Source organism: Anabrus simplex, chromosome 1 (assembly GCF_040414725.1).
Source record: "Anabrus simplex isolate iqAnaSimp1 chromosome 1, ASM4041472v1, whole genome shotgun sequence".
In the NCBI taxonomy this organism is placed as follows: Eukaryota; Metazoa; Arthropoda; class Insecta; order Orthoptera; family Tettigoniidae; genus Anabrus; species Anabrus simplex.
Window position 1 is genome coordinate 88,477,377 of NC_090265.1, and position 21,346 is coordinate 88,498,722.

Consider the following 21,346-nt stretch of genomic DNA (forward strand, 5'->3'; position numbering starts at 1 on the left):
TATTTTCTTTTCAAAAACAAAGCAATAACAGACATGGCAGGTACAATGTAGCAAAACAAGGGGAGATACAATATTTACAGGTTTTGGGCTTCACGCCCTGACTTCTGCGATCAGCTCAGTTTTACCACAAACACAAGTTTTAACAGAGGGGCAGAAAACCCCATTCATGCCCAGGAGCACTGGCTCCAAACATTACACATAAAGCCTGCACGAGGCATACAGAAACAAATTTCAAAGAGCGATCCGCTCTCAAAATTGTAAGCCTATCACAAGGCCACATCAAACTCTACCTTCAAGCTGTCCTCTAAGGACGTATTTACAGGGGTAAAATACCCAAACTACGGAGGTCTATTACATGAAAAGAAGGTTGATTACATGACCTCTAAAATAACAATTTGAGAGGAGGCGAACTTGCACTCCTAATACACTTTGTTTTTTAAAACCTAATCTGGCTCTGGGCCGCTAACGCAAGGGCTAATCCCATACTACAGAGGTGACTTAGAGAAGAACACTTTACATTACATAAACGAAGAATAGTTTGAGAAAATAAGTTCACCTCAAAACAAATGTGAGTGGGAGCTCGAGAGGGTTAGCACTCTCTATCCCAATATGTAGCTTTACAAGAAAAAGATGAAAAGAGTAATTACATTTTAGGAAAAGGTTACATGATGGAAATGCTTCGAACCCGCCGCGAGTGTTAAACTGCCGACCTAGCAAGAAAAGAAGTTATTAATAGGCCATTACCTGGTGTTGAACGGCTGAAGAAGAAAGAGGCGCTTCCCGCCTCCTGCTATGTACTTAATACACTGAAAGATGGAACAGAAGTGGCCCGGAGACCCCAAAATCAGCAGTTTATATCCTCTCGCGGAAGATTCTAGGCGTTAGGGGAAATAAAACACCCTCCCTCAAAGTTTTTATTGGCTAGGGAAAAGAAACCCCTACATAGAGGAAGAAGAAACACATTATTGGTGGAAAATTAATTAAAGAAATTCGGGATTGGCTAGATCCAAAATAAGGGGAAAAAGAGGGGTATACAGCCAACTTAAACCATGACAGAAAGAAATTTAACAAAGAACAAACTCTTGAAATAAAAATTTCTCCAACAAAATAGTTCTTTGATTTCGCACTAGGTTGCACTATTGTAATTCTTCAGTAGTGTCCTCTAGAAGAGAAAGTTCACACTTCTTACTTCAAGCGAAACAAAAACACATCAAAAGTGACACAGTTCAAAAACTCAAAATTTTCCACGTGGTGACATCTTCTGAGAAAGTAGAGAATTAATAGAATAGATAAAGTTCAACCTTCCTCCAGAAGAGGAGTTTCAACTGGCGCAACTTTTAAATAAACGGTGTAGAGGTGTACCGCCCGGTACAGACCTCCCCCCCCAAAAGTTCCTCCAGGGGTGACACATGAAATCAGTTTGAAACAAAGTCCAAGTAATGATGTTGATACGTAGATAGATAGCAGAAGCATTTACAAGATTTCTTAATTCAGTTTCAAAATGTTGTTGTTGCAGGTGAATGAAAGTCTTTATGTTTGTAGAATTTGAATTTCTGAAGATAAACTTTTAATACTTAAAGGTGAAGAAAAATTTTGCAATGTCCACCAAATATTGTAGTTGAATTCCCAAGTGTAGTTATTGCTTATGGTGACTGTCCATGTAGTTGATGTAGATTGAGTCGAATGGCCGGACCGGCCGTTGCAGCTTGCGTCCAACGGAGGCCGCTCGGACCCCTCAAGTACCCTGAGATACCGCTCGCCCGCACTATGAGGGGAGCAGAGGTGTTGAAGTACGCCGCGCCCGCGGTGAACAGATACAGGCTGCGGGCATGTAGCAGGTCGTGCGCCGCACATCAGCCTTGGCCGGGAGATGAGCTCCGGCTCGCCGTGCACATGTCGTCCTCGCTGGAGAGGAGGGGGCCCATCCCCCTCCCCAGTCACTGCACGGTGCTGCGCGGCTGCGGGGGCGCTGAAACATTAAAGCTAGGCGGCAGAATTGTGTTGGACAATCATTTTCTTTGAGGGTACAGGCTTGTAGAGAGAGTGAGGGGCCAGCGGCGTGCAGATATTCATAGTATTCATTAAGCCACTGTGTAGAGTGGAGCAGGAGACGGGAGCGTGGTAATGGCCGTGGCAAAGACAGGATGGCAGTTTAATGGGTCGGGGCAGGTTTCACAAACATGCTTACATAAGAAACAAAATCCTATAGAAGGGGCAGAATGCCTTAAAAGTGAAACTCAAAAAAAAAATATAACCTTCATATCCTTTCAAAATAATATGAAGCAAGTTAACACAGAAATTACACCGGTTTCACCTGGGACAGGTGAACTCTAAATATCCTCTCGGTGGCTGGATTACTTAGCAATAAGGTAACCGGCGTAAGAAAATCGAGAATGATACAAGGCCCATGAAATCTGGGGGCAAGCTTGCCCGCGGGAACAAAATTTTTGACCATAACCTGGTCACCTACCTTCAAAGGGGTTGGTCTCCGTCCACGATCATACCTTTCCCTAACCTTTTCATGAGACACTTTAAGATTGGCTTTAGCCTTCTTCCAAAGATCTTTAATGTTATCCGGATCTATTGTCTCGGGTAGAATGTCATTCAAAGACCAGAGGTTAGAGAGCGGCGAGTTGGGAACAAACTTGAACATCAAGGAAGCTGGAGTAAACTTGTGAGATTCGTGAACCGCCGAATTCAAAGCAAAAGCTATCCAATGCAGGGACGTGTCCCACCTGGAAGGATCTTCATGATGATAGGCAATGAGTGCGGACCTGAGATTACGGTTAACCCGTTCAGCCAGAGAAGGTTGAGGGTAATAAGCAGAAGTAGTTACATGAGAGATGGACAAGTCAAAACAGAATTTACGAAATAAATTTGATGTGAACGCCTTAGCATTATCAGATACAATATATTGACACGGACCAAAAGAAGCAAAAATAGAATTTAAGCAAGTAATGGTTGACTGAGCGGTAGCCAGCTTAGTCGGAAATAACCAGGAAAATCTTGTAAAACCATCTACACACACAAAGATGAACTTGTTGGCATTGCCCTTTGACTGGGGGAAGGGTCCCACATAATCAATATACAGGCGTTCCATGGGGCGCGACGCTTGATGAGAAGACAAAAGGCCTACTTTAGTGGACATGGTGGGTTTACTGAGCAAACAAGATTTACAAGCTTTTACAAGTTCACGGATTTCACCGTCCATACCTTTCCATATGAACATTTCACGAATCTTTTCACGAGTTTTAAAGATTCCAAGATGCCCCCCCAATGGGGTCTCATGATAGTATTTGAAGATCATAGGTACAAGAACCGCTGGAACAACAACTTTCATCATCTTGTCATGCCTCGAAGGGCAACATAAAACACCATTCCTCAGAACATAAGGGACAACATGTTCCCCAGAAGAAAGGGTTTCCATTATCGGAGCCAGCGTCGGATCTTCACGTTGGTACTTCTCAATATCTCTAAAGAGCATGGGAGCATCTGTTAAGATGGCATTAACACCAGATAGTATGGACTCGGAAGGTGATGAACTGTCGACCGGTTCGTGGGTCTCTACGTCGTTATGAAACATACGGCTGAGTCCATCGGCAACAACATTTTCAGTACCTCTGATATGCCGTACATCGAATTGGAAGGCAGAAATACGGATGGCCCAACGGGCTATACGACCTGTACGACGCGGCCTACCTAAGACCCAGCTTAAGGCTTGATTATCTGTCTCCAAGTCGAATTTGACGTGTTCCAGATAGAGACGGAACTTTTCTAAGGCGAATAAGACTGCCAAACCTTCAAGCTCATATATGGAGTACTTTGCTTCTTGAGCTGACAATGTCCTAGACGCATAGGCGATGGGGCGCCTCCCTAGTTCAGTCTCTTGAAGAAGGACTGCAGCTACCGCCGACGACGACGCGTCGGTTTGGACGATGAATTTCTTCGAGAAATCCGGCATAGCAAGTACAGGGGCATTACAGAGAGCTAATTTAAGGTCTTCGAAAGCGGCTTGTTGAGAAGGTCCCCACTCGAATTTGATGCCTTTCCTACGAAGAAGGTTTAAGGGCGCCGCTCTATTAGCGAAGTTAGGAATAAACTTCCTGAAGAAATTCACCATACCAATGAACCTGGCGATACCTTTAATGTCCTTGGGAGGTTTAAAATCACGGATGGCCTGTGTTCTAGAATGATCGACTGCTACACCATCAGGTGACACAATATGCCCTAGGAATGACATAGAGGGCTTAGCAAAGGCAACCTTGGACAACTTGACAGTTAACCCAGCCTTACGAAGGCGATTCAGAACTTCTCGCAGATGATCTAGATGTTCTTCAAAGGTTTCGGAAAATACGACGACATCATCTAAGTAGTGATATAAGTACTCGAATTTGATGTCGGAGAAGACCCTATCTAGCAGCCTAGTGAGTACAGCTGCTCCCGTAGGGAGCCCGAAAGGCACGCGGTTGTATTCATATAAATTCCAGTCCGTGGCAAACGCTGTAAGATGTTTAGACTCTTCGGCTAGGGGAATTTGATTATAGGCCTGATTTAAGTCCAAGATGGTGAAGAACTTGGCCTTACGAAACCATGAAAAACAAGAATGAAGGTCGGGAAGGGGCACAGATTGCAACACCACCTTCCGATTGAGAGCCCTGTAATCAATGACAGGCCTGAAGCCTCCTTGGGGTTTCGGGACTAGAAAAATAGGCGAAGAATACGCTGACTTAGAGGGCCTAATAATACCATCCTTCAACATCTGATCGATGATTTCTTTCAGAGCCTTCATTTTAGGTGGAGATAGCCTATACGGTGGAAAACGGACAGGAATCGAATCCGTGACCTCAATTTTGTATTCAATAAGGTCAGTAACACCAAGAGTATCAGAGAACACCTCGGGAAACGACTGACACAGTTTGCGAATACTATCAGCCTGCTCCTCAGGTAGATGTCTAAGGTCTAACAACATCTCATCCTGGGTAGGCGAAATAGATGAACAGGATACAGAATTACACTTTAACAAGGGAATTCTACAATTGGATGCAAATTTGAATGTGCACGACCTACTCTGGAGATCGAGCACAAGACCAGTGTGAGAAATAAAGTCAGCTCCCAATATAATGGGGCAAGACAATTGCTTGGCCACAAACAATTTAACTTTCCATGTAAACTTAAAAACACGAATTTTGACCAGTAAGGAACCTAGAATTTCTAATGGAGATGAATTAGCCGAAACGTATTGAACAGGAGAAGAGACATAGTCAGGGAGTTTACAAACAGATTTCAATTTAGAATACCAATCAGCCGAAATAATGGAACAAACACTGCCTGAATCTAAGAGAGCTGTTATAGGCTCGTTATTTAACTCAATCTTAAGAAAAGGAACAGGTGCGGGGGTATCCGCCGCAATCCTAAGACACTCTTTAGGGCATTCAAACGATGAATTTGAAGGCTGGTCGTTCTCTGCATTTACAACCTGTTTACTAGGGGCTGAGTCTCGGGAAGATGGATTAGTCGGCTCAGCCGACGCCACTAGTCACTTTTTATTATTGGCATAGCTGGAATTTGCACCAGAAGTTGAGCAGGAGGGGGTGCTATTTGAGTTTGGGCAATTCTTGGCGATATGTGAGAAGGCCCCACACTTAAAACAGCCTTGTGATGACCCTGCTCCATTCCGTGTCCCACTTGACTTGATCAGAGGACACTTATTCCGCAGATGGTCAGGCGACCCACAAGCATAACATTTACGGGGATTGACTGGTCGGCGAGGTGGAGGCCGAGTGTTACTAAAGGAAGGCGGGGGTTCTTTCGCCACACGCAAGGAATCGGCATACCTAACTCCTTCCGCAGAGACGGCTAATGCTTCCAGTTCAGAGAAGGTTTGCGGGCACGCTGCGAAACACAAATATGACCTGTAGGGTGGTGAAATACCTTCCACAATAGCTTGTACAATTTGATCCTCAGGGAAGTGAAGAGCAAACACCCTAGTATAAAACTTAATGTCCTGTATGAAATCAGCCAAGTTTTCATCCAAGCGCTGTACCCGATAATAGTATTTCTGAATAAGGGAGGACCTGGCCCTAGCCGGGATGAAGTTAGCTAGCAAATGGGCATGGAAATCCTCAATAGAAGATTGCTCAGCGATGGCTCTAACTATTTTGTCAGATAGAACACCAATAGCATAAGGATAGATAATTTGCAAAATTTGACATGGGGAAAGAGAAAACACAAGGGCATGATCCTGAAATTCCACTAGAAATCTTAAAAATGAAATTACGTCACTGGTGGTGTTGACGGAAAACTTAGAGATACCTCTAAGCAACATTGCCAAAGGATGAGGCAAGCTGCTGAACCCAGGTGACATAGTCGTTAAAGGTTTCAATGGCAAAGAAGTTAATTCAGAGCGGATGTTACTCAATGACGCACGGCGTTCAGATTCGTTGTTCGATGGGGCAGAGATAGTTTGAGCAGCAACGGTTATCCTATTGACTTCTCCCTGAGGAGGCTCTTCCTCGTTACCTACATTCACCGTGGCGGGTTGATCAGTTTTGGGAGGAGCTTCGCCGGTTAGCAATTGAGTGACCTTATTAGACAATTCAGAAATAGTTTCAAGGAGCGTATTAGCTTGCTTCCTCTGAACGTCATTCACCTTTAGAGACAACAGATCATTAACTCTATTTGCAAAGTGATACAGCCTGCCTTGCACACGCTTAATTTGATTAGGAGACGGATCGTTTTCATCAAAAAAGCTGACTACAGATGCTAGCCCAGTAATATTCTCGACAATCGTGGAAAGAGAGTCATCAATTTCTTTCTCTCCCAAATTGGGGATGGAAATGGGCAAATCAAGGGACTCTCTAAGCTTGTTGGTGTCGATTGCAACCGTGCCTCCAGATTGCACATTTCTGATAGTTAACTCATATATCAACTCCTCTTTGCGCAAGTAGTTAAGGAGGAGAACATCGCGAGGGCCGGGCATGATGACAGAACAATTTTGAAAAACTCAAAAAATTCCAGCAACTGAGAAAATTGTTAGAGTTCGAATCAAAGCAATGTTTAGCCGTCAAAAGGGGCTAAATTGAGACCCATTCAACCACGCTCTGCTACCACTTGTTACCGTGTTTTAGCGGTAGGTAGAGGCGTAAGAAGGTGCGGGCGTGAATGGGTTTCAAACTACGGAATCAAAGTTAATGTAAAAGTAATTTAAAATTTAAGTAGGTTATATTTTCTTTTCAAAAACAAAGCAATAACAGACATGGCAGGTACAATGTAGCAAAACAAGGGGAGATACAATATTTACAGGTTTTGGGCTTCACGCCCTGACTTCTGCGATCAGCTCAGTTTTACCACAAACACAAGTTTTAACAGAGGGGCAGAAAACCCCATTCATGCCCAGGAGCACTGGCTCCAAACATTACACATAAAGCCTGCACGAGGCATACAGAAACAAATTTCAAAGAGCGATCCGCTCTCAAAATTGTAAGCCTATCACAAGGCCACATCAAACTCTACCTTCAAGCTGTCCTCTAAGGACGTATTTACAGGGGTAAAATACCCAAACTACGGAGGTCTATTACATGAAAAGAAGGTTGATTACATGACCTCTAAAATAACAATTTGAGAGGAGGCGAACTTGCACTCCTAATACACTTTGTTTTTTAAAACCTAATCTGGCTCTGGGCCGCTAACGCAAGGGCTAATCCCATACTACAGAGGTGACTTAGAGAAGAACACTTTACATTACATAAACGAAGAATAGTTTGAGAAAATAAGTTCACCTCAAAACAAATGTGAGTGGGAGCTCGAGAGGGTTAGCACTCTCTATCCCAATATGTAGCTTTACAAGAAAAAGATGAAAAGAGTAATTACATTTTAGGAAAAGGTTACATGATGGAAATGCTTCGAACCCGCCGCGAGTGTTAAACTGCCGACCTAGCAAGAAAAGAAGTTATTAATAGGCCATTACCTGGTGTTGAACGGCTGAAGAAGAAAGAGGCGCTTCCCGCCTCCTGCTATGTACTTAATACACTGAAAGATGGAACAGAAGTGGCCCGGAGACCCCAAAATCAGCAGTTTATATCCTCTCGCGGAAGATTCTAGGCGTTAGGGGAAATAAAACACCCTCCCTCAAAGTTTTTATTGGCTAGGGAAAAGAAACCCCTACATAGAGGAAGAAGAAACACATTATTGGTGGAAAATTAATTAAAGAAATTCGGGATTGGCTAGATCCAAAATAAGGGGAAAAAGAGGGGTATACAGCCAACTTAAACCATGACAGAAAGAAATTTAACAAAGAACAAACTCTTGAAATAAAAATTTCTCCAACAAAATAGTTCTTTGATTTCGCACTAGGTTGCACTATTGTAATTCTTCAGTAGTGTCCTCTAGAAGAGAAAGTTCACACTTCTTACTTCAAGCGAAACAAAAACACATCAAAAGTGACACAGTTCAAAAACTCAAAATTTTCCACGTGGTGACATCTTCTGAGAAAGTAGAGAATTAATAGAATAGATAAAGTTCAACCTTCCTCCAGAAGAGGAGTTTCAACTGGCGCAACTTTTAAATAAACGGTGTAGAGGTGTACCGCCCGGTACAATATCAATAATATACAGCCCAACTTATAAAGTAGTACGTTGTGTTAAATCGTATGCTCCTTACATTACTATTATTATTATTATTATGTTACGTTATTGTAAGTTTCTGTCAAATTTTTGTACTGTATGGACTGCGTTTTGAGATTAAGCATACGGTAAATAAATAAATAAACAAATAAATAAATAAATAAATAAATAAATAAATAAATAAATAAATAAATAAATAAATAAATAAATAAATAAATAAATAAATAAATAAATAAATAAATAAATAAATAAGTACACAGTAGTATAGTATCACTAGTCCGCCTCTGTGGTATAGTGGTTAGTGTAATTAGCTGCCACCCCCGGAGGCCCGGGTTCGGTTCCCGGCTCTGCCAAGAAATTTGAAAAGTGGTTCGAGGGCTGGAACGGGGTCCACTCAGCCTCGGGAGGTCAACTGAGTAGAGGTGGGTTCGATTCCCACCTCAGCCACCCTGGAAGTGGTTTTCCGTGGTTTTTCACTTCCCACTTAAGGCCACGGCCGATTCCTTCCCTCTTCCTTGTCTATCCCTTCCAATCTTCCCGTCCCCCGCAAGGCCCTTGTTCAGCATAGCAGGTGAGGCCGCCTGGGCGAGGTACTGGTCATCCTTCCCAGTTTTATCCCCCAACCCAGAGTCTGAAGCTCCAGGACACTGCCCTTGAGGCGGTAGAGGTGGGATCTCTCGCTGAGTCCGAGGTAGAAACCAACTCTGGAGAGTAAACAGATTTAGAAGAAGTATAGTATCACTTCACTGTGGTCGAATAGGAACCTGCAGCGGTGAGTCAACGGCGTACTAACCGATGTCCTGGGAAGGTTTGCTGTTCCAACTGATGAGCCCTCTAGTATACTGGAGGAAATGATGAATCGTTATAATGAAATACTTGTATACTTTCATACGAATTAAGACCCAAAAACTAATGAAAAAGATACAGTTTAGCACAAAGTGACATATTTTGTACAATCAAGTGAACATCTTCAGATTACTCACATCACACCGCTGAAGAATTAAGATCGTTCTGAAAATATATACAGTTAGTATTTTCAAGACTAAATTGACGTCAATGGGAAAGAAACCTAAAAGTATTCTACGTCAGATGTTGATTAGAAAACTGGAACAAGTGGTTTGTTTTAAATACTGTACTTAGGGTGTATTCTCCCAGGATAGCAGTATAGTTCGTGAAATTATTCAAGGTTTAGCAATGTTAATGCAATTGACTTAAAGTCGTGATTTACGGTATTCTGTAAGAATGTCCTCTGTGAATAAATACAACATAAAATGTTTTGAAATACGTTCATCATAATGGCACTTAACTGGATAACAATAAATATATGTAAATATTTTCATGTTATTTGTAAACATAAAAAATGTCTACTGTACTCCATTGTGAACCATCCTGTGAACATAATTATTTGTTTTGATGTATTGTCTGATTCCAGGTTTGTTGAGGCTGCAGCAGATTTACCAGAGTCTGAAGCCAGGCAAAGAGAGCTTCCAAGTGGAGTCAGTCAAGAGAATCCAAAACATGTCCGAAGCAATCGACTTTTTACACAGTCTAGAGGAACTCAGCAGGTTAATATGTAATACCTTCTTTTATGAGAGACTATAAAGGTAGTGTAAGCCAGGATGTTAGGGATTTGGGCGGGTAATCGATTCTTTATATCACACTCATGGGTAATAAAGTTATGAATCAATGTTTTTAAAATGTAGAAGTACAATTGAAGAAAAATGTAAGTTTATTTTCGTCTTCATGGGATTGCATAAGGATTTCTTCTTCTTTATCTCCCAACCTTAGATAGCTGGTGGGCAGCATTGTCCCCCTCACGACAGAGGTATTCTCTTCAGTGGTAAGTTCTTTACTGTAGCGTACGGTCGTCCATTATTGATGTTTGTTATAAATTATTTTCTTGATCTTCTTCTTCTCCTTTTGGCCTCCACTCCATCAGTTTGGTTCACCAGTTTGAATGTCTTATCAGGTGACCTGTGAATCTATTCCTTCTACTTTGTAATCGTTTTATCAGTGGGTTATTAAAAATTTTCAGCACTTCTTCATTGCTAACCCTACTGGTATAGGAAAATTTTAGCGTGCAGTGCTAGCACCACATTTCAAAGACCTGGATTTTCTTTTCATCCCTGACCATTAGAGTCCACACTAGGATTTACAATACTAAATTACTTGTATGTATTGAATCAGGTTGATACAATATAGAATGGCTGCTACCGGGCGAGTTGGCCATTCGGTTAGGGACGCACGGCTTTGAGCTTGCATCCGGGAGATAGTGTGTTCGAATCCCACTGTTGGCAGCCCTGAAGATGATTTTCCGTGGTTTCCCATGGCCGCTTCCTTCCGACTCCTAGGCCTTTCTTCTCCCATCGTCGCCATAAGACCTATCTGTATCGGTGAGACGTAAAGCCACTAGCAAAAAAAAAAAAAAAAAAAAAAGAATGGCTGCTAATTGGAATGAGATAATCTTCGAGTTCATAACTATTTTTGAGACCAAACCTCTTTGATGGCAAACTGGTTGACCGAGTGAGAGCTAGGAGTATGGATGTTGAACATTTAAAAATCATTTATCACATCTAAAGTCAATGCTCCTGAAGACATTGACAGAGAAACCTAGTTCCATCAGTATATTCTGGACGAAATTATTTATGTCACCTCTGTTTCCGAAGAATAGGACGTGAACTTTCCATTAGTTTAATGGGATTTTGTAGAGTAGGCTAAGGTATGGCAGACTGAGTTCATATATCTCCCTTTTCTCCTATTCATCCGTTCTTGCCAGGTCTATGTTCGTTTAATGCCGGACCGTCGGGTCTGATACGTAGGATGTAGAGTGATACTGATTGATTGCAATAAAACCAGTTCTTCTGTTTGAGCCAGTTTATGAAATTTAGTGCACTACCTCGAACACATGCCACTTGTTCGAACGCAGGAAGCAGTTTAGTGCAGCCCATACTCTGTGACGTCGTGTGTTCCTTTGCAGTTCACCTCAGCGTTATCACATCCTTCAACATTTCGGAAAAACTTCCGATATTTAAACATTCTCCAGAAAATACGAAATTAGATGAAAATCTTCTGATGATTTCCACTGTCTGTTTGTAGTCACAAGTTACCAGAATAAGCATTGATGATGATGATGATTGTTGTTTAAAGGGGCCTAACATCGAGGTCATCGGCCCCAGAATAAGCATTTGGCACGGCTGCACATCAATACAGTATTACGTGTTTAACTTCTCTTCATATACTATCAGTTTCAAAATCATTTGGGGTACGAAGATGAGTTCCTTTAATGTAAGAATGCTGCGAGTTTGTCGGCTTATACCTATCCTAATATGGCAACCGGCTGAGCCGGGATTTCAATACATGAATAACATATAACTCCTAAGGACAGTCGAAGAGTAAAATTCTGTTAGTATTACGAACTGGTACGGTCTTTCAGCATCTGACAAAGAACCAAATCTAGGAGGGCAAGGAGAAAAAGAAAGGAGGGGGCGGGCGATGACCTAGTGTTAGGCTCATTTTAACAATAATCTTACTATATCTTCCCCATTTTATCTTTCTTCGCGTTTACATTACTTCTCAAATGTTCATGACAAGCATACAAGGGCTCAAAACATCCAACCTGCTCATCATCCCTCACCATCGAACTGCCGCATATAACAGCTCATTCTGTGTGTTTGCCGCACGAGAATGGAATCGTTTACCGGACGACGTCAGAGGAATACCAACTACAGTGTCATTTAAAAGAGCGCTGAGAGGTACAGCAGGATACGAGTAAACTGTGTATTTATGGCCTTTCATTGATCGTGCTACTACAGCATAATTACTAGCCATTATTATTATTATTATTATTATTATTATTATTATTATTATTATTATTGCTGTTGTATATATGTCTCACTGTGGTGGAATTTTATTTCAGTTATATTTTGATTGTGTTTAAATTGTGTCTTACCGAGCTCGATAGTTGCAGTCGCTTAAGTGCGGCCAGTATCTTGTATTCGGGAGATAGTAGGTTCAAATCCCCCTGTCGGCAGCCCTGAAAATGGTTTTCCGTGGTTTCCCACTTTCACACCAGGCAAATGCTGGGGCTGTACCTTAATTAAGGCCACGGCCGCTTCCTTTCCACTCCTAGCCCTTTCCTTTCCCATCGTCGCAATACGACCTATCTGTGTCGGTGCGACGTAAAGCAACTAGCAAAAAAAATTGTGTCTTATCTGTATTAATTACGGTAGTATTAATTATGACTTTAATGTGTACTAATATTGGTTTAGTGTAAGAGAAGGCCCAATGGCCTTAACTACCCCAATACAGACATCTATCTATCTATCTATCTATCTATCTATCTATCTATCTATCTATCTATCAATCTATCGATCATCGTTATTAAGAAAGAGGAAGATCCTCTTGAGTCACTGACAATTATCGCCCAATGATCATTTAATTTCCATCAAAATAATAAAAATTTATCATATTTCTTTCGAAATTTTGACTAAATCTTCAGATATTTTCGAGCCCTATCTTACAAATATTACTTCTTGAACTGGAAACACTGGTTCACCATTCGCGCAGAAGCCGAATACATTAGTTAAAGTTTATGTCGTGCTACAGCCTTTGTGGCGACAACGGCTTGTGTTCATTCCTGTACCTGAACTCCTCGGAAAGCTACAACGTTGAAGGACATCTTTATGGTTTAGACTGATGTTTTCACGGTCCGTAATTGTAGACATGTTATAATCTTTTGAGCTCTCGCCGTGCCAAGAAAACAAGGTGAAATTCTTTACGTTCCGCGGAGAACTTATTCCGCGTCTACAGAAGAAAATCTCGTCTGTTCACGAGGAAGACATCTCCAATAATGAAGGTTTGAATTTAAGAATGCTTTAAAAGAATTTCACTTTGTTTTATTGACACGGGAAAAGCCCGAAAGTTTATATCACCTTTGGGGTCTTTGATCATTGTTGTAGTGAAAAGCCGTTTCTGTTATTTACCCACCTATTGAGTTTAGGACAATCGGTGAATATCTCTACTCCTTTACATCCTTTGCCCAGGTCTCAAGCTCTTTGTTCCTCAGGGTGTCTCATAATTGACGACCAGTCATCCGTGTCTGGTGGAAACACTCAATATTAAGAATGCTTTTTGATCCCCAGTTTCCAAATTTCGTACTAGATGAAGGAGTGCGGCTTCAGACTGGGCCATCATTTTACACATCATGCAGTACTGAACGTAACACTCCCAGCCATCTTTCATTAGTCGAAATTCATTGGATCACAACCTAAATTTGGGGCAATCATGAGGCAGAGAGATGAATGATTTCCCTAACCACTCTCCTAGTACTTTACCCAAATCTAAATTCAGTTTCAAATTTGCAAAGATTTCTCTTGAAATAGAAACGCATACATTAGATGATATGCATTGTAACATTATGTTCAAGGAAAGTGAGAGAGTAACATGTTTCACACAATCATCATCAGATCCACGGACAATTAATTTGAGGGTAAGTAATGAGATCACTCATCACATTATTATTTACAATTATTTGCAGTATAACCTTTTTGTGAATGGTATTTATTTATTTATTTATCGTGTCAGAAGTACAAAGTAAGAGAGACAAAAATTAAACAAGGAAATTTTAAACATTGGTTGACCAAAAATTGGCCACGACAAGCGCATTTGGAGTTGCCCTCATTAGATCTTTATTTGTGAATGGTTATTGTATTGTTGATTTCAACTGGCGAAATGATAATGAGTGTTAATTTTATTATCATTGGGCAACGACTGGAAAAAAGATATGGGATATGAAATCACGCACAGTTAATATTGAGATATCTAGGGGAAAGGAGGCTAAGAAGATCTTCAAAAATTATTTATATCCTCCAAGCAAGATATTCAATAATCGGTCTTCAAATGTATCTTGTAGGCTACAGTGGACATGAATATAAGTATCTATAGCAAAATATGCGTTTTGCAGGATCCCTCAGTTGAAAGCCAGTATGCTGAACTTTAAACAAATGCACCGGACATTATTATTATGTCCGAGTCGTTGGCTGAATGGTCAGCGTACTGGCCTTCGGTTCAGAGGGTCCCGGGTTCGATTCCCAGCCGGGTCGGGGATTTTGACCTTCATTGGTTAATTCCAATGGCTCGGGGGCTGGGTGTTTGTGCTGTCCCCAACATCCCTGCAACTCGCACACCACACATAACACTATCCTCCACCACAATAAGACGCAACCTACGTATGGCAGATGCCGCCCACCCTCATCGGAGGGTCTGCCTCCCAAAGGCTGCACTCGGCTAGAAATAGCCACACGAAATTATTAAATTATTATTATTATTATTATTATTATTATTATTATTATTATTATTATTATCTATAGTAAAGCCGATCGATATCAAATTACTGTGGATTATTTATATTATTTTACCTGGGGATTCAACACTTATCTCATTAAAGTAGTGATCAATAAGGTAATTTAACAATGTTAATACACAGCGTATTCATGGGACCTACAATTAAACGTCTAATACGTTATAAGGACCGTGACCGAGCTCGGTGGCTTCAGTCGCTTAAATGCGGCCAGTGCCCAGTATTCGGGAGATAGTAGGTTCGAACCACACTGTCGGCAACCCTAAAGCTAGTTTTCCGTGGTTTCCCACTTTCACACCAAGCGAATGCTGGGGCTGTTCCTTAATTAAGGCCACGGCCGCCTTCTTCCTGTCCAATCATCGCAATAAGACCTATCTGTGTCGGTGCGACGTCAAGTTACTTACAAAAAAAATAAGGACCGTGAATTTATATTTTCACAATTTCATTTGTATAGACCTTGTCTATTGTATAAGTTACTGTAGTATAAATTCTCTCAAAAATAGTAATTTATGTACTTATTTGCTTCCTTGATTCAATCAGAGGCTGCCTTGCGAGACAACATTTACCGAAAATAAGTGCTTGGAGGTACACAGAACCGCATCAAGACAGGGAAAGTGACACACTAGAATTTATACTAGAGGTAGCTCCAAGAGATAGCGGTCCTTTAAATGCAGTCGTGCTAAAGATTTTTCTCACGGTGCTGGAGAACTCGAAATCACGGCAGATGTCAAGGCATTTTGTTGTTATAGTGCTACGCGCAACGAACGTCAATGGGCAAATATGGACGGAGATCCTCGCCAAAATAACGAGGAAAATTATAAATGTAGCTTAAAGTAGTTTAAGGAATCTGGAAAATGAAATGCACTTTATCAATTAAATATTACTTTGTTACCATTTCACGATAGTAGTTTAATAATACATTGGTTCCCAAAGTGATTGTCACAGAACCAACATTTATTGAAAGGGCACTTGTTAATTCGGTTTTAGAATTGGAATTTCGCATCAGTTCGCAAGGAATACCAAACTAGTAACCATGTTGCTTGCTAATTCTTCTTTTTTTCTTCTATGTGATATAATCGGATGAAATATTTATCACTCAAATTATTTTGAGCCAGGTCATGCATTTATGGCCGCCGTTTCTTATTTTACCTATCAATGCAAACCGTGGGCAAAAATCTACACGATATTTCTGATTTTGTTGAAGCTGTGAAGCATCTATCACCTCACATATCGTTACTTGCAGTGGAGTGAAGTGGAGTTCAACATATGAAATCAGTTAATGAAACCAAAAGTTATTTGAACTTAGGAGACCATATAAAAGTGAACTTCCTGACCTCAAAAATCAGCAAAACATAAGTATTTCCAGAGCCAAGAAAACAAACGAAACCGGGCGAGTTGGTCGTGCGGTTATGGGTACACAGCTGTGAGCTTGCATCCGGGGGATAGTGGGTTCGAACCCCACTGTCGGCAGCTCAAGATGTTTTTCCTTGGTTTCCCATTTTCACACAAGGCAAATGCTGGGGCTGTACCTTAATGAAGGCCAGGGTCGCTTCCTTCGCACTACTAGGCCTTTCCTATCCCATCGTCGCCATAAGACCTATCCGTGTCGGTGCGACGTAAAGCAAATTCTGAAAACAAAACAAAAAAGAAACGGAAGTAAAATATGTGTCCGCCTCTGTGGTGTAGTGGTTAGTGTGATTTGCTGCCACCCCCGGAGGCCCGGGTTCGATTCCGGGCTCTGCCACGAAATTTGAAAAGTGGTACGAGGGCTGGAACAGGGTCCACTCAGCCTCGGGAGGTCAATTGAGTAGAGGTGGGTTCGATTCCCACCTCAGCCATCCTGGAAGTGGTTTTCCGTGGTTTCCCACTTCTCCTCCAGGCAAATGCCGCGATGGTACCTAACTTAAGGCCACGGTCGCTTCCTTCCCTCTTTCTTGTCTATCCCTTCCAATCTTCACATTCCCCACCAAGGCCCCTGTTCAGTATAGCAGGTGAGGCCGCTTGGGCGAGGTACTGGTCATCCTACCGAGTTGTATCCCCTGACCCAATGTCTCACGCTCCAGGACACTGCCCTTGAGGCGGTAGAGGTGGGATCCTTCGCTGAGTTCGAGGGAAAAACCAACCCTGGAGGGTTAGCAGATTGAGAAGTAAAATATGTGCCGGTTGAAGAGAAAGAAAATAATTTAAAAAATCTTTATTGCTTAGAAGGAGATTCCAATTTAGGGAAACTTCCAGTTTCATATGAAAATTAAACACACCCTGATATTTCAAAAATTTGAACTGCTACTGTTAAAAGGTAAATTGATTTATTTATGTTTTGTTCATACACTAGCCCTTTACGAATTTACAGTGAATTAATGTCAAGTCACTTTTAATCTGTACTTATGCTTGAAGAATGTATTCGTAACTGCTAAACCCATACTAGCACAGAAGTCCAGCAATTTTTTTGGTCGCACTGGCACATCGAAGGATTTGTCTGACTCGTTGGCTGAACGGTCAGAGGGTCCCGGGTTCGATTCCCGGCCGGGTCGGGGATTTTAACCTTAATTGGTTAATTCCAACGACACGGGGGCAGGATGTATGTGTTGTCTTCATCATCATTTCATCCTCATCACGACGCGCAGGTCGCCTACGGGAGTCAAATAGAAAGATCTGCACCTGGCGAGCCAAACCCGTCCTGGGATTTCCCGGCACTAAAAGCCATACGACATTTCATCGAAGGATTTCGGCGAACCGGACTAGGTTTGGGAAGGAATCAGCCATGGAATTATTTAAGGTACATACCAGCATTTTCCTGGTGTGGAAATGAAAAAGCACGGAAAATAATCTTCAGGGATGCCAACGGTGGGATACGAACTCACCATACCCAGAATACAAGCTCACAACTACGCGACCCTAACCGTATGGCCAATTCACTTGCTTCCGAACTAAAATACTGACATTTCAAAAAAATTACTTTTGTTATAATCCTAAGCGGATTTTTTAAATTATCAATCCCCGTATTCTATTCAAAACCACAACAGTGAGAGCCCTGCTCGTTATGGTGAGAGTTTTATTTAACTGCGTTTGTTAATTCAGTCCAAATGCTCGAAACGTTTACTAGCATTGAAGTAAAAACCAGTTTTATACAGTATCAACAGTCAAGAGTAAATGTGTTACACGAAATAGGGTATTTCATTTTTAAATATAATTTTCTTTCTGCTAAATGAATACTGTTGTTTATAGTTAAAGAAGTGGAATTAGCATCAATATATACAATAGAAACATTAAAGTTTAATTACTCGTTTTAAACAAGTTTGAAGAGCTTGAGATACGTCCTATTGGCTTCGGATTGCAGAACAAGTGTAGTTTAAAGCAACCTCTCCAAAGTCAGGTTCACTTGGCACAGTTCTTAAACTGCTATTGAAACTCGAGCAGAGTTGAATTTTAATAGGCATACTTCCATTTTATTTGTTATACAACTGACTCTCAACAGTTATAAAGCGTAAAATTCATATGTTTGCAATTAATGTAACTGTACTAGAATACTATCACTGAGAAAGATCATTTAATAGTTCTTTGCGGTTTGTATAACATGCACTAAATCGAAATAATAATTCTTTGAGAAATAAGCCCAACACGTAAATATCGATTATAATGTATCATTGAGATTCACTACCGTAACACACCTTGTTCTTGCAGATGGAGCAACAAATATGTGGTTTTGGACTGCCCAACTGAGATGGCCAAGGAAATTGTCATCAGCCACGTCCGGGACGTCACACTGGGCAAGAGAACGTATCACTATCTTCTAAGTGGGCTGGTAAGTCAACAGAGATTATTTTAAGAACTCTAGTATTACTTAGTTGCTAGTAAGTTGTATGATTGGTTAATAGAAAAGCCTTTGCAATATCCCGTTGCGTATTTCAACTAATTCCAGTGGTCCTTCTGTCCATGTAACTGGATTAAATAAACAATCAATTTAAAAGTGATTTAAGTACGTATCGCGTTCGATTATTATTATTATTATTATTATTATTATTATTATTATTATTATTATTATTATTATTATTATTATTATTATTATTATTACTTTATTCGTTATGCCCAACTAAGGAGCGCGTGTAAACTTAACCTTTCTTCTTGTTTTCCCAAAATCTCTTCATCCTTTCGCTGTGCTTCTTTTTGCGTTCTTCCGTCCACCCTGTAGCTTGTCTTTTTGTTGATCAACAAATTTGTGTTTGTTTATGCAATTTCTGATTTTTTTCTCTCTTGCATGATTTCTTCATTTATACCAATTTTCTGAAGATCTTTGTTTATTTCTGTAAGCCAGTTGTGACTTTTTAGAGATACTGCGAGATTTAGTATTTTCTTTGTTAGCCTATTGTTATCTAGCTTGGTCAGGTGAGCATAGAATTTTAATCTTCTTTTTCTACTGGTTTCTGTGATTTTTCTGTTACTTGATAGATTTCCTGTGACTTTCTTTTCATCCAAATGCCATTTTCGCATTTAGTTCCTAGAATTTTCCTGAGAATTTTCCTCTCTTATTTTTCCGATATTTGTTATTTGTGATCTTCCACTAATTAACAGAGTTTCTGATGCATAAAGGGCTTCTGGTTTGACAACTATGTTGTAGTGTCGTAATTTTGCGTTTTCAGTTACAGATTTTTTGTTGTATTTACTCCAGACTATTTTGTATTTTTTAAAATTTTGTAATTCATTATTATTATTATTATTATTATTATTATTATTATTATTATTATTATTATTATTATTATTATTATTATTAATATTATTATTATTATTATTATTTCGCATAGGCCAATTGAGGACCACGATGTTCAACTGTTGCGTTTGGGGTGGGTTTTGATGTTTTCCCAGTAATTGTGCATTCTCTGGTTGTGTTGTTCCTTTTTCTCCTTTGTCAAGGGGCTATGTCTTCCTTCTTGGTGGTTTGTCCTGGAACCCCTTTTGTTTAAAGAACACTGGGACTGCGTTTTAGGCATATTTGATCAAATATTTCGATGCTTCGATTTTGACATATCACTGTACCCCTGACCATTGCGGATGAATTAGCGGTATGATTTTCCATGTACCACCGTTTTCAAAGGCGCAGCGAGAAATTTAAACGCCTGCTGCACAGCCATTTAAACGCGTTTTTTGTCCGTTCTACGCAGAACATTATCCTGTACACGCATTTATGCATTTTTCATCGGATAATTAGGAAACATGAACTTAAAATACCCTCTGTACTTCTGACCAAGCATTGTGTTACTATGTAACGTTGGATATAGTCACAATTACTCCATGAAATTTACAAATACTTCAAAGACTTGAAAATGAATGAGGAAATTTTGCATTTAGGTTCTACTTTTGTATTTCATGACTCGTGCTAGTTGCCTATAACGTACCTGTAGGTGAACTAATTCTATTTATGTAATATTTATGACGACTACAGATTACCATGCTTCATGGTTCCTTCTCTTTACGAACAAGTATTCAAGAGGGAGTTGTAGCCTATATTTCTCTTTTTTTTTTTTTTTGTAATATATTGTCGTTGTGATGTTTCTTGCAATTTGTGTTGTTTCAGTGATAGTATTACTTAGTGATTGCAAAATGCATTCAGTATCTTATCAGTGGCATAATCCGAAATGCGAAAGCAAAAAATGAAAGAAGGGAAAGTGGCAGTATTAAAAAATATGCATGATTTTAGAAAAATTCCATTTTCTCAGTTTCACATTTTCACACGTATAAAATGTACTACGTGCTAAAGATCTGATGCTTTTGTCTTATAAATTCACACGCATATTCCTTAGTATTTTATCCATAAACATGCATAGTACTTTTAGAATTGCAGTTCTAGTTTGCCTGTAAAAAATTTTCGGACCTTAAAATTTCAAGAATTTTACAGAAAGTAAACTTCAGTAGGGTAAAACAATTCTATCTTCATAGTAAATAATTCAATCTCAAAAATAAAGCACCGTTTCATTTTCATATAAGAATGAGGTAGTAGCTAATTATTAAAAAATGTGCTGTCCGGATTGGTTTGGCACCCTTGACATTTAGAATATTTTGATAATTTGCATATGAATATTGGAAAATAATTAAAATCTATGAAACTGGTAAAGCTACATCGTTTAAAATTGGTACAGATATTCATACTGCCACATGCTTTAGCCAACAAAATATTAAGATAGTATCTTAATATTTACAGGAATTACAAATTTCAGTCCCAGTGTCCCTTAAGCATCCTCCTGAAATATGTCCAGTCTTTTAATTCTCTTTCTGTTCCTCCCAGTTTCTGCAGATCTTCGTTCACTTCCATCATCCATGGTGACTTGGGCGATTGGATAGTTTGGCCTTATACAAATAGAGGCTGGCTAGTCAA

General features: G+C 40.2%; 1 protein-coding gene across 1 annotated transcript in view; it reads left to right on the forward strand.

Moving 5' to 3' along the window:
- LOC136861791 (glutamate receptor 1-like) overlaps positions 1 to 21,346 on the forward strand; it is a 373,013-nt gene that overhangs the window by 161,805 nt on the left and 189,862 nt on the right. The window contains exons 4-5 of the mRNA XM_067138845.2: positions 10,054 to 10,186; positions 18,661 to 18,781. Coding sequence (XP_066994946.2) covers positions 10,054 to 10,186; positions 18,661 to 18,781 — 254 coding nt within the window. The remainder of the gene's footprint in view (positions 1 to 10,053; positions 10,187 to 18,660; positions 18,782 to 21,346) is intronic.